At 47.9% G+C, this 13,117-nt stretch overlaps 1 protein-coding gene across 1 annotated transcript in view; it reads right to left on the bottom strand.

The window, feature by feature from the left end:
- ZNF638 (zinc finger protein 638) overlaps window positions 1-13,117 on the bottom strand; it is a 74,518-nt gene continuing 61,401 nt past the window's right edge. The window contains exons 23-28 of the mRNA XM_060247438.1: window positions 10,578-11,823; window positions 10,417-10,494; window positions 8,738-9,007; window positions 3,293-3,382; window positions 2,035-2,153; window positions 1-287 (exon numbers count right to left, since the gene is read on the bottom strand). Coding sequence (XP_060103421.1) covers window positions 213-287; window positions 2,035-2,153; window positions 3,293-3,382; window positions 8,738-9,007; window positions 10,417-10,494; window positions 10,578-11,823 — 1,878 coding nt within the window. The 3' untranslated portion in view covers window positions 1-212. The remainder of the gene's footprint in view (window positions 288-2,034; window positions 2,154-3,292; window positions 3,383-8,737; window positions 9,008-10,416; window positions 10,495-10,577; window positions 11,824-13,117) is intronic.

Here is a 13,117-nt window from a genome sequence, read left to right as displayed (position 1 = left end):
TTTTGTTTTGTCTATAGAGTAAGAACATTTATTTAAATGATGGCAGGAGCGTTACACACAGCTATCAAAAACCATCACACAATTCTTATCCTATACTGAGACGGGTATATACACAACACAAAAGTCTGGAAGTTGACAAAAGTAAACTAAACATACTACACAGACCTGACTGGCCCCCTAAAGAACACGTGTGGTGGCTCATCTCTTGATCATCACCTTGAACTCTCTTTGGCAGAGTCCCCGTCCCCTTCCTTTTTCTCCTCTTCTGTTTTCTTGTTCATGAACTTCTGCAGAAAAGACACATTCACAATTCTTGTGACAAAGGGAAACATTTGCTTTCGTACTGGGAAAAATTCTTTCTTGGTGGTCCTAGGGTGGAAAGATGCTCCTCCTGGAGGGAGGGGAGGCTGCTAAACTTTCAAGGGTCTTAAGCAAAATGGAAGATTGTGGTACAGTTTCTTTTCTTTTAGAAGATACCCTCTGATCATGACTGGCTTAATTTTTCAGATGTGGAGTTGGTTCTCAGTTCATTTACACTGCAGCAAAAATGGCTATAGCATCCAGCTGGAAGCAAGCAGTATCACCTTTCCAGAAGTGAACGGCTTAATAATATCTGGAGCCTGGCTTCATTGGGAAAACTGACATTTTACCAAAGAACAAAAAGGAGGCCCTTCCAGCATCCAGGAAAAAAAAAATTAACCAACACTAGGTGCTGTTTGTTATGTTTTGGAAAAAAGAAACTGTGACGGAACCGGCCCGATTCTGCCTTCAGACCCGGTCCCGTCAACTCCCTATTGAGTCGCCAACTCCGGGAGGGAGCTATTTCTCCTCCTGCCACTTGGGCTCGCTGCCACCACCTGCTCAGTCTAGAGGTTCAGATTGAGAGGAACAGGACTCCCAATCCCCCTCTCCAGCTATGAGGCCCGGCCTCAAGGTCCTCTGCCACCCTGTACTTGGGTTTCACAGAGACCTCAGCACTTCTTTGGGGCACCCCTGGAGGATTGGCACCTTACCCAACTGCATGCCTTCCCCCTTCCCCGGGGCCCCCTTTATAAAGCAGCGTGGTCTAAGGCGGTTGGGGATCTATGTGGTACAGAGTTTGACTGCCAGCATTCAAAACAGAAAAAATATTTATTTACAAGAGAAAAAGAAAGGGAAAGAAAAACAAAACAAAAACAGTTGCATATAAAAAGTTAGCACAGCACAGCACCCGCACAGCAAACAGCATGACAAAGGAAAGGTGTTATAAACGCATCCTACTGTCCCTGGTCTAAACTTGCCCCGCCTTGGGGATGACTTACTTGGTCTGACTGCCTGGGGACCTCACAGGAAGGAGCCCCCATGCTCACCACATGCTCCCTTGAGCGCCTGTTGCAAAACTGCCTTCTCTTCCTGCTAACTCCAATACAAAGAACAAAAGAACTTCCTGCCTCTCTAGGAGACTTTCCCCCCTAGAGTTGTTGGTTTGGCTATGGAAGGGAGGGGGGGGTTGGAGGGAGGGCTAGGCCAAAGCCTGCTTAGGAGTTTAATGATCCCTCACAATGAAGCACCAACATTGACTAAGATGGCGTTTCTCCACAGAAACAATAGATAAAAACTATCAGCTTATGTACGATTCATGAAACTTTTGTTGTTGTACTGCTCTGTAGTAGAATTTATTTTTTTAAAAAAACCTGAAGATTTTTCACTTAGGAGCCCCTGTTGTCAGTCACAGTATTCCAAACAAATAAAAAAAAAATCCTTCAACTTTAAGACAACAGAGATTATTTTTATGCATTCTCTGTAAATTCAAGTAGGAAGAAACACGTTTTATATACACACACTTCAGCACTAGCCCAATAAAATAGCAGCTGCTCAAATTGGTTGAAAAAGCCAAATATCGCAGCAGCATTTTTAAATAATAGTTTTGTTACTGCTGCGGTTAAGTCTGATAGTATTTGTAAGCGGCCCAGGACTCTGGATAAGCAGAAAGGTAAAGTGTCTTAAATAAAACAAAATGAAGATATTAAATGATCCAAATAAAAAAACTACTACCTTCTTATTTTGCAGGTGAAGTGCAGACTGGCAGTGGCTTTTCATAGACGCTTCATCCACACAGAAGCAGGAACAAATCTGACAGAAAAAGCCAGCTTTTGGGACAAGGAAGTCTAGATCTGAAAGCAAACGAAGTTAACGTGAGAACAAAGCAGTAGACAATTGCACCTTTAAGACCAACTAAGTTTTATTCAGAATGCAAGCTTTCGTATGCTCAGTCCTTTCCTTTTGCTAGGAAAGGACAGTGGGGGGAAATACAAGGGCAAAGGATCCTCATAGCAGTTCTCTACAACCTCAAGGATTCTCAGGTCTGTCTTTAAGGAGGTTCTTGGTGTCTCTCTGATGCAGTGATACACAACTTTTTAAAAAGGCTCGAACCTGGCACATCTCGAGGCCGAGAATCCAGTACAGAAATCGATCTGCCAAGAACTTTTCCAAGGAAAAAGTTTCTAGCAAAAGAGCCTGAGAGCTACTATTAGATGAAAGGAATACTTATGGAGACGTGCCCATCAGGGTGGGCGCTGGTGACTGTATGCCTCAATTCAAGCACTGATTATCATTCCAAGATGGCCCCGCAGTCCCCTGGGACCCCTGCCGACGTTCTTACTTCAGACTCTGCTGGTCACTGAAGGGCTGGGGCAGAAAAGTGCCCTGGGGAGGATTTCTGTGCTACACACAGCCCCATGGTGCTGAGACACTACTGCTGGCTCCTGGGGCCTTTCATCCCCTCTCCTACAGGATCTTGTCCACAGACCCCACTCTGAAATTAGAATTGTGCAGATATGCTTGGATTGTGCAAACGCTCATGCTCTGAGCATCCTTAGCGTCCTGAGCCTGTTCTACAGGAAGGGCGGGCTAAAAATTGAATAAAATAAATTTAAAAATAAATAAATAGCACCAAAGACTGAGCATGTGTCACGATCCCCAAGCCCCGACAGCACTGGCCTCCAATACAGCAAAAAAACCCAAAACCATGAGGCTCCTTTATGGTACAGACTACCTCATAACAGATTCTTTGGGGATAATGGCCCTCAACCTAACGGCCTCAGGACAAAGGGAAGGGGGCAGAGAGAGACAAGAATGCATGTTGTGTAAGCAGCAACACCACTTTTAAACGACATTTAGTCTCAAATGCGAGGACTGTTGAAAGCCACTGGCACAAACGACCTCCTCTAGTACCTAGACAAGCAAGGTGTGGATGGCAGGACCACTCAAAGGCTTTTGGCTTAGAACGTCAGGTGGACATCCCAGCTTTTACCTTCCACGTTATCCGGGGCCTCGGATTTCTCTGAGGGATCTTCCACTCTCCGTTCAGACTCCTGTTCTTCACGCTCTGGTCCAGCCACTTCTATTAAAAGACATTTTAATTCGTGAGCACACCTTATTTGACCACAGTAACAATGCCATGCCATGCCTGCTTATGTGAATGTGGTTTGGTTGCCACATCTTTAGTGCGAGACCTGGCCGCAGTGATCCGTGCTCCAATTACATCCGCACCAGATTACTGAAATGTACTTTGTGTGGGACTCTCTGCAAATCATCTAGAAGCTTAGCTCATCCAAAATCTGGCAGCCAGACGACAGTCAGGGACAAGAGACAGGGACTGAATCTACCCAGTGCCAGAAGATCTGCACCAGCTCTTCATCTGCTGCTGAGTACAATTCAAAGTTCATTTCTTCCACCAGCACAAGGGACAAGATGGGCGGAAAGAGGGTGATGACAGTAACGAATCTGCTACTGTCCTCATTTTCTCTGCAATGACTTGTGTTGTGTGGTTTTCTTTGTCCACAGGTGCTCCCAATTCCTAGCATCACTTTTTTTTAGCTACAGTAAAGGAAAAACAGGAAAGTTTTGCTATGCTGAGTCCTTCCCACTGACACAACTATAGGCTCCAACTCAATATATAACTGATAAGTTGATGGAAGATGCTGGCAGCAACTAGTACTATAGCCGTCTCCCAATTAAGGTAGAAGAAGATGATGATATTGGATTTATATCCCGCCCTCCACTCCGAAGAGTCTCAGAGCGGCTCACAATCTCCTTTACCTTCCTCCCCCACAGAAGACACCCTGTGAGGTGGGTGGGGCTGGAGAGGGCTCTCCCAGCAGCTGCCCTTTCAAGGACAACCTCTGCCAGAGCTATGGCTGACCCAAGGCCATGCTAGCAGCTGCAAGTCTCTCTCTCTCTCTCGGCTTGGCTTCGCGAACGAAGATTTAAGAAGGGTGCAATAGTCCACGTTTGCTGCAGGCTCGCTGGCAGCTGCAAGTGGAGGAGTGGGAAATCAAACTCAGTTCTCCCAGAGAAGAGAGCTATGGCTGACCCAAGGCCATGCCAGCAGCTGCAAGTGGAGGAGTGGGGAATCAAACTCGGTTTTCCCAGAGAAGAGAGCTACGGCTGACCCAAGGCCATGCCAGCAGCTGCAAGTGGAGGAGTGGGGAATCAAACCCGGTTCTCCCAGATAAAAGTTCACACACTTAACCACTACACCAAACTGAACATAAGAGAAACCATGTTGGATCAGGCCAATGGCCCATCCAGTCCAACACTCTGTGTCACGCAGTGGCCAAAAAAACCCAGGTGCTATTAGGAGGTCCACCAGTGGGGCTAGAAGCCCTTCCACTGTGCCCCCTCCCCCCAAGAATACAGAGAAACACTTCCCCAGACAAAGAGTTCCAACAATATGCTGTGGCTAATAGCCACTGACGGACCTCTGCTCCATACGCTTATCCAATCCCCTCTTGAAGCTGGCTATGCTTGTAGCCACCACCACCTCCTGTGGCAGTGAATTCCACATTAATCACCCTTTGGGTGAAGAAGTATCTTCTTTTTTTGAAATATGATGTCAATATTTTTGGTTGCTTGTGCTGCCTTATGTTGTTTGCTGCAAGTAACGAACGTTGTTTACGATTCTGAAGCGTGAAACCCTGAATAAGAGGCTGTGATCCCCCAGTAATTCTAAAGCCTCAGTGCTAAATATGACTGGTCTGTAGCCTTTACTGGAATTTTTACATGCAGCAGAATTTATTCGAGTTATTTATCTACCCTCAAATATGGATATGGTAAATAAAAAACACACTTGGTGTGCACTCTGCATCTTCCCTCTCTGGTAAAAATCAGCCAAACAACTTAAGATATATGATATTTATTCCTTGAGGACTTCAGGGACTTGGTGGCTACATCCATAAAATAAGACAAATAATAGATATGCACCACAAGAGACCGAAGAATTTCCCTACTCAGACGACAGCCTTCTTTCGTTGGGTGAAATCTCTTTGTCTAGCCAGGAGCTATTTCAGGATAAACTAGAGTCTGCTAAATGAAAATGTGGGTTGACTATAGCAGCTTAATATATGTGATGTTTCTGAGGAATTTCAGAACCCCAATTGCTAATTCCTGCCTTGACAGTTCTTTGCTTTCAAGATATGTCCCACTCAGCCTTCCTCAAACACAGAGACCACTGTTCACTATGTTTTGCGCTTTGTTTGGTCCATACAGTGCCCTATTTGCTTGCTATCTTTATAACAGATGACTTGTGGTGTCTAATACTGAAAAGACCTTTTCTTGTTGTTCTATTACACTGTGAGCCCACCTGTTCTCCCTTCCACACACACACACCCTCAAGTCCAAGACAAATGTGTCACTAACACACCGTGGATCGGGACAAATGTCCGTCGTTTGCAACGGCTGCCCATAGGAGCAAGATAGGAAGGACAGTGGCTCAGTGGCAGAGCATCTGCTTGGGAAGCAGAAGGTCCCAGGTTCAATCCCTGGCATCTCCAAAAAAGGGTCCAGGCAAATAGGTGTGAAAAACCTCAGCTGGAGACCCTGGAGAGCCGCTGCCAGTTTGAGGAGACAATACTGGCTTGGATGGACCAAGGGTCTGACTCAGTCGAAGGCAGCTCCATAGGTTCATAGGATGCTGATTGCTGTTCCTTGTCAGGGCGAAAAGAGCTCAACTAAACAAAGCTGCTTCTGGGGTGCGGCCACACCTCACATTAAAAGCGGGTGTGTAAGCGCTCAAATTCGAACCGCTGAACATTGATTCGATGCAGGGCTGTTCAGACGAGCATCCAAGAATGCGACTCATTCTGTTGTTGAGCGATCACACATCCTAAACTATCACACTCTTTTCTTGGAGCATGCGTGATCAGATGTTGATTTCTGGGAGGGGGGGGTCCATTGAACATGCGCCCAACTGTTTGGAGGCAGGAAATCAAACAATGCTTCAGAGGCAGGGGGGAAGGGGGGAAATTTCCGGAATTAACATTGTGGATTCAAACCAGGGAACTGCCAGGAATTAATTTCCTAGAAATTGGCAGTGACAATGATATCTTGAAATCCTCTGTTCTGAAACTGTTCTGAATAGTGGGATAAGGTTTCCCCCACCCCCCCCCCCCCTTCGATCCTGTGTTGATCAGAGAAGCAGAAGCGTCACCTCAGATTCCCGGATGATCTGGCAATGCGCATGTCTGCTGGGGCTTTTTTTAAAAAAAAAAAAAGGTGGGAGGGGCGGTAAACATTCCAAGGGGCAGTGTCGCGCGGGAGCTGTCCAAACAGGAAAAAGCCGATCTTGTGCCGCTGTTTTGAAAAAGGGCCGGACTTTCCGCGCTGCCAGATTAACGCGGCACTGGTCCGCAGCAAGTCGGAATGACCCTGGATGACGCTCGATTGCCAGATGTGGATGTCTGAACGAACACATTTAATCCGTCAGCGAGACGGCGCTGGGTCGCCACTAATGGTACGTCTGGCTGCACCCCTGCGCTAGAATTTGCAAGCTGGTTAATGGAGCCCATCTACATCCCTTCAAAATGGATTCCTACGACAGCTCCAGCCAGAAAATGACTGGCAACATGAAGTATGTATTTTTCGTACCATAAGGCACTCCAGACGATAGGACGCACCTTCCTCCTGGGGGGCGATCCGCTGCCTCCGATCCCGGCGCTTCCTCCGTGCCCGCCTGCCTGGCTCCAGCTCTGACACTTACAGCAAGCGCCAGGATCGCTCCCTCTGCCCTCCGATCCCGGCGCTTGCTGTAAACGTCAGAGCTGGAGCCAGGCAGACATGGAGGAAGCACCCGCCCCCCTCCGCAAACCCAGCGCTTTGCGAGCGCCGGCTGTGGAGGGGTCAGCGTGCTTCCTCCGTGCCTGCCTGCCTGGCTCCAGCTCTGACGCTTACAGCAAGCGCCGGGATCAGAGGGCAGAGGGAGCAATCCTAGCGCTTGCTGGAAGCGTCAGAGCTGGAGCCAGGCAGGCAGGCACGGAGGAAGCGCCGGGATCAGAGGCAGTGGATCGCACCCCCCCCCGGAAGGTAGGTACCGGTACCTTCGCTCCATAAGACGCACACACTAGTGGGGTAGAGCAGTGCCCACTGTGGTGAGGCTTCCTCTGGAGGTGGTGGGCTCTCCTTCCTTGGAGGTTTTCAAACAGAGGCCCCCTGACAGCAGTGCCGATTCTGCGAGCTGTGGCAGATCGTGAGAAGGAGAGACGAGGGCTGGCATCAGGACTCAAGTCTTGTGGCCCTTTTTTACACACCCAGGGAATGCTGTTCACCACTTTGGGGCCAGGTAACAATTTTTCTCCAGTTGTTGCCATCTTCTGGGTGTGGAGCAGGGTCACTGGGAGTGTGCGGGGGGGGGGGGGGGAGAGGCATCTGTGACTTTCCTGCAGGGGATTGGACTAGCTGACCCTGGAGATCCCTTCTCTGTGATTTGGTAGGAAACCCACAAAACTGCTGTCCTTTGCTATTGGCAGTGCTGTCCCTTCCTCACAAAGAAGCATTATTAAAAAGAGCCTTGTCCCCTCTGCACATTAGAAACGGAAGGAGACCAGTAAGAGAGGAGTCTGTTCTTCCATCTTATTTTCTGAGAAAAGAGCACAGGAAGACCTGCAAAATCCCCACTGCTGCACAGCAGGCACGACTGCACAGAACCCATCAGGTTTCGTTTAAACAGGCCTGCCTGTGGAGCAAGCTGGAGCAGCAGCCCTCACCATGACACCACCCCCCTCCACTGCCGAACAAATGCAGCCATTCCCCAGCAGCTCATGCCGCTGCTCGAGTAAATGCAGCGTAGCTCCAGCAAGGCAGAGAGCTCAGAATAAATCCCAAGTTTGCAACGGAGTCTGCCAGACGGAAGGAGGGTCCTGCTGACGGACAGCTTAGCTACAGCTTCTGGGTTCAGCAAAAAGCCGCTCAGGTGGTCTTACACAGGGCTTATTTTGAGCAGGAACACACAGGAACGCAATTCCAGCTGGCGGGGGGGAGGGGCCCTTATATGCAAATGAGTTCCTGCTGGGCTTCTTCTACAAAAGGCCTCCTGTGAAACAGTGGTGACATCAGGGGGTGTGGCCTAATAGGCAAAGGAGTTCTTACTGGTCTTTTTAAAAAAAAAAAAAAAAAAAAGCTGTGGTCTTACACGGACTGCAGCGTGTGCCAAATCAAAGCCTCTGCTGTAGGTGCCCAGCAAGGACAGATCCCCCCAAAGTGGCCTTACTTAAGACTCCATCAGCCTCCAAATGCTGAATGGCTTTGGAAGACCCTCTGTTTATTTCATTTAGGTTTTTCCAGTGGAATTCAAGATGGGTAGTTATGCTAGTCTGTCTGAAGCAGTAGGAAAAAAGCAAGAAAAGAGTTCCAGTCTCTTGGACTCTTGCTCTTTTCTCCAGTGGAGTTCACTAACTGCCAGTAGCTGCCCGGTGGTTCTTACCTTTCTCGGGCTTCTCAGGAGACTGCGAGGGGGCCAGCTCACTGCAGCTCTCCTCCTCTTTGACATCTGGAGCCTGGTCAAGCTGTTCAGATCCTGCCTCCGGATCCTCACCGCCCGCAGTCTGGTCCTCTCCAACAGAAGCCTCCGGGGGGGCTGGAGCAGGCGTCGCAACATCTCCCGTTTCCTCCTTGTCAGGGGCAGATTCTGAGCATCCCTCAACATCCATTTCTATTGCTTTGGCCTCTGTGTCCTCTTCATGGCTCTCCAACTCTGTTCCCACCAAAATGCGACAACTCCGTTAATGACTTCCCAGGTGTCAGTTTTAATTACGTGATTGAATTTGATTATTTAAGGTACGTCATTAAAAAGACACTCTATCTAGTCAATATCAAACACTGGCAGCATTAAGTACTTAAAATCGTCATTAAAGAAAGATTAGACTGCAAACCATGTTAACAGTCTTTTCTTTTGCACATTCCAGCTCACAAGCAGAGATGTAAAAACTGAAAAAGCCCTGAAAATGGAAACACTGAAAACATTGAACTGAAAACTCAACATTAAATGTCTATGTGACTGTTTATAGCAGAGGTCTCAAACTCATTTGTTAGGAGGACCAAATCTGACATAAATGAGACTTTGTAATGCCAGGTAGTGGAGAAATGAACTTTATAAATGTCACAGACAAACACAATAAAAGATTGTTTTTAAAATATGCTTAAAACTGGCACTCTTACAATATTTCATTTAAGTCTCTGATAACTGACACCTCTTGCTCTGAATTACTGCATCAGAATCTGGAGGCAATGTCTGTTTATTACAGAATCTCATGGTCAATGCTTTGAGCCTAAGACCCAGAGGAAAACATGAAACGGCTGGGCATTGGGAGCTTTTGTACGTAAGTTGCTTCATGTGCTGGCTAGCCAATGGAGAAAATAGAGGCTTTGCTCTATAGCTTTTGTGCAACTGAGCAAGCCTGGCAAACCCAACTGCGATGCAGAAGGAAGCAAGAGAGAGAGAAAGAAGCAGATGAGAGTGAGTTACTCAGAGGCCTGATAAGAGCCCTTCCAGGGGCCTGATCCGGCCCTCAGGCTGCATGTTTGACACTCCTGGTTTATATCCATTCTGAGCAATCTGAGAGAGCACAAATGCGACACTATGCAGGATCCAGTCCCCAAGGCACAGAGTCCGAACTGGGCTCCTTCTAGACCCTGTAACAGATCTCGTTGGATATTTCAAGCCCAAAGGTGATTACTGGACATGCATTTTATGGATGAGGATGTCACCATTCATGAAGCAGGAGCTTCAACAGGGATGTCTGCAGCACTGCTCACAACATCTACTCACATCTTTAATATTCCGAGCCATGTATTCTCATTTATACAAGTGGAAACGGATGTACGGTTGAGAAATTCCTGCAGTGGTCTGCAACAGGGACTGCATTTATAGATCATGCTTAGAATTATTCTAGAAAGCCCCCAGGAAGGCTAGAGGGGCTCCTGGTGCTCTAACCCTCTCAGAATAGCCACTGGATTCAGTGCCAATTAGGGACTCCAAACAGGTTTCAGGGGCAGCCAGTGCAAAAAACAGGGGAAAGAGAAAGGATTAAGTACCTAGGTTGTAAGGTTACTGGAGACAGGTATCAACAGACATACCCTTTGCATTTGTGACCCACAACTTACCTGAAGGCTGCTGATTGTCCTCCGTATCGCTTCCCTGCTTGTCTGGCTGCTCTTCCCTGCTTGTCTGGCTGCTTAATTCTGCAATTTGAAGACATGTAACTCACTTTTATGGTTCTGCTCAAAGAACTTCCACCTCATCCCAAGACTAATTCATGTCCTACCTGCTAAAGGCATCTCTCGCTGTGCTTCCGCTTCAGTCTCTTCCGTTAGGGCTTGTTCCAGTTCTTTCCCTCCTTCACCCTTCTCTGTTTCTACCAAGGTAGTTTCCTGTGTTTCTATTTCTGCAGCAACGCTCTCCTTTTCTGCATCTTCCATCTGAGCCTCATTTTCCTCAGGAAGAGGAACTTCCATCTGAGCCTCATTTTCCTCAGGAAGAGGAACTTCCACCTGAGCCTCATTTTCCTCAGGAAGAGGAACTTCCATCTGAGCCTCATTTTCCTCAGGAAGAGCCTCCCCAGGACTCGCTTTCTCTCTGCCGGGTGAGGCATCATCTCGAATCACTGTTTCTTCTTGCTTGGCAGCTGATGGTAAACCCTCTGTTGGTTCGGCAACTGCAGCTGCAATCTCTTCTTCTGGGACTGCTGTAGCATCCGGCTCCTCCATATCTGTGCTTGTCACGTCCTTTTCTTCTTCCTCATCCTCGCTGCCAACTTCATCCACAGTAACAAAGTTAAGCTCTCCTTCCAGGAAGTCATCATCTTCTTCCATCACTTCATCCAACGTCACCAGGGGCTGATCATCGCTGTCCTCATGGATCTCATCTACTGTGACCAAAGTGCTTGGGTCTTCCGGCATCTGGGAAGAAAGGAGATCTCCAGCATCTTCAAGCACCTCTTTTTCTTCCTGCCTGTCATTCAAGGTCTCAGTCTTAAAATGCAAAGGCTCATTCAGAGGTAGCTCTTCCACTTCTCCAATTTCATCCACCGTTACTAAGGGCTCTGCTTTAAGGTCTGGCTCACCGTCTGCTTCTTTAAGGTCTGGCTCACCATCTGCTTCTTTCACAGCCTCGTGAGCAGCAGAATCCTCTTGCTCGGTGATCTCATCCAAAGTAACAAGTGACTGTGGATCCTGGGCCACTTCGGAGATGAGTTCTTCCTCATCGTTCACTTCATCAACGGTGACCAACACCTGGGGATCTGGCATGGCTTCCAGATGTTCTGCCGCAGGGGCCGTCCCGCCTTCGTCCTCTCCAATCTCGTCCAACGTAACGAAGGAGAGCTCCTGCTCAGGAGCTCCACGAGCAACAGAGGTCTTGCCCTTCCTTCTCTTGGAGCTGGGCTCATGGGCGGCATCCTTCCTCTTACCCCTCAGAGGGTTCCATTTAGGCTGGGAGGGAGTCTCCACTTCATCTGTAACTTCATCCACAGTAACAAACTCATCCAAGTTAAATGGGAAAAGCTCTTCTTCCTACAAAACATTAAGCAATCAAGACAAGCTTTCAGTGGACAGGAGCGGTTCTCTGGAAGACAACAGTTTTGAATCAAGAGAGCTCCAGAGAGAAGCAACAGCTTTAAGATAGGCAGGATTCCATCTGTCCCTCTCTTTTCTTCCATTCATTTGGATGCCAAGATGAGCGATTCTCTCCCAGTCACACAAAAACCCCAAATGAAGTCTTGGACTATCTGTACAATGCAGGCTGAATGTCAGCAGGCAAAGGGTGACCACCCTGATCTCACACCATGGAGAGGTAAAGGCAGGACTAGAGAGAAAACTTCCTGGTCCCAAACAGTTAATCTAAGCCTCTAAGAAATTAATCAAACTGCACACTGCAACAACATTTCCAATAACGAAGACCTAGGCTCACGTCTGCATTCATGGTTTCTCTCTCACACACACACAAACATTCCCCTGGACGCAGGAAGTCCTGCCAATCAAGAGAACACACTTGCCCACTCACCAAGATGTGCCTCTCTCTTCCTCCAAGCCTGTGACAAAGGAAACTTTCGTCTAACATTCATGCCCAAGTCCTATAGCTGCAGCCAGAATCCATCTCCAAAACAAAGCCCTGAATCAAAGATTTCAGGTTTTCACGGCTGGTAACATCATTAGGGTTTGTAGAATCTTTCGGGATCAAGTGCCGTGTTCTACTGGGGAAAGTTTTCCTTCCAGACGTTTCGTTCTCAGCTGCGGGGAACATCCTCAGTGGCGTTGCAGCCACTGAGGATGTTCTCCGCAGCTGAGAACGAAACGTCTGGAAGGAAAACTTTCTCCAGTAGAAGATGGCACTTGATCCCAAAAGATTCTACAAACCCTAAAGCCCTGCATGTTCGTGAAACACACCTCAAGTCCCTGCCTGCCTTGCCATCACAAAGATCCTGCCTCCCCCACCCCACCCTGGATTTACAATCTTGGATTCCTGGTGCTCCTCAGCATTTGTACCACTGCTCAGAGATGCGGTGACAAGCCTCTAACTACACCCTCTTGCTCTATCTTTCAAGCTCCACCCTCCCTTCTCGAGTGAAGTAAGCTGTACAGAGTGCATACGGGGTGCCTGAAAATCTTAACACGGGCATTCTAGCTGTATGCCTGACAGCACCATAACTGCTTAAGTTATACTAGGCACTTTCAGATCACAATACTGCAATGCAGCGACTCCATTCCTTCCCATTCACTTAATCTATGTCTGAAGGAAAAAACCCTGGAGAACACAAACTGCCTGTTCCCTGTAAGAGTAAAGGAAGTCCTGTTCCCACTCCAGAAT

This window comes from Heteronotia binoei, chromosome 9 (genome assembly GCF_032191835.1).
Source record: "Heteronotia binoei isolate CCM8104 ecotype False Entrance Well chromosome 9, APGP_CSIRO_Hbin_v1, whole genome shotgun sequence".
NCBI lineage: Eukaryota > Metazoa > Chordata > Lepidosauria > Squamata > Gekkonidae > Heteronotia > Heteronotia binoei.
The sequence above is the reverse complement of the archived record's forward strand: the minus strand, read 5'-3'. Positions and strand labels throughout refer to the sequence as shown.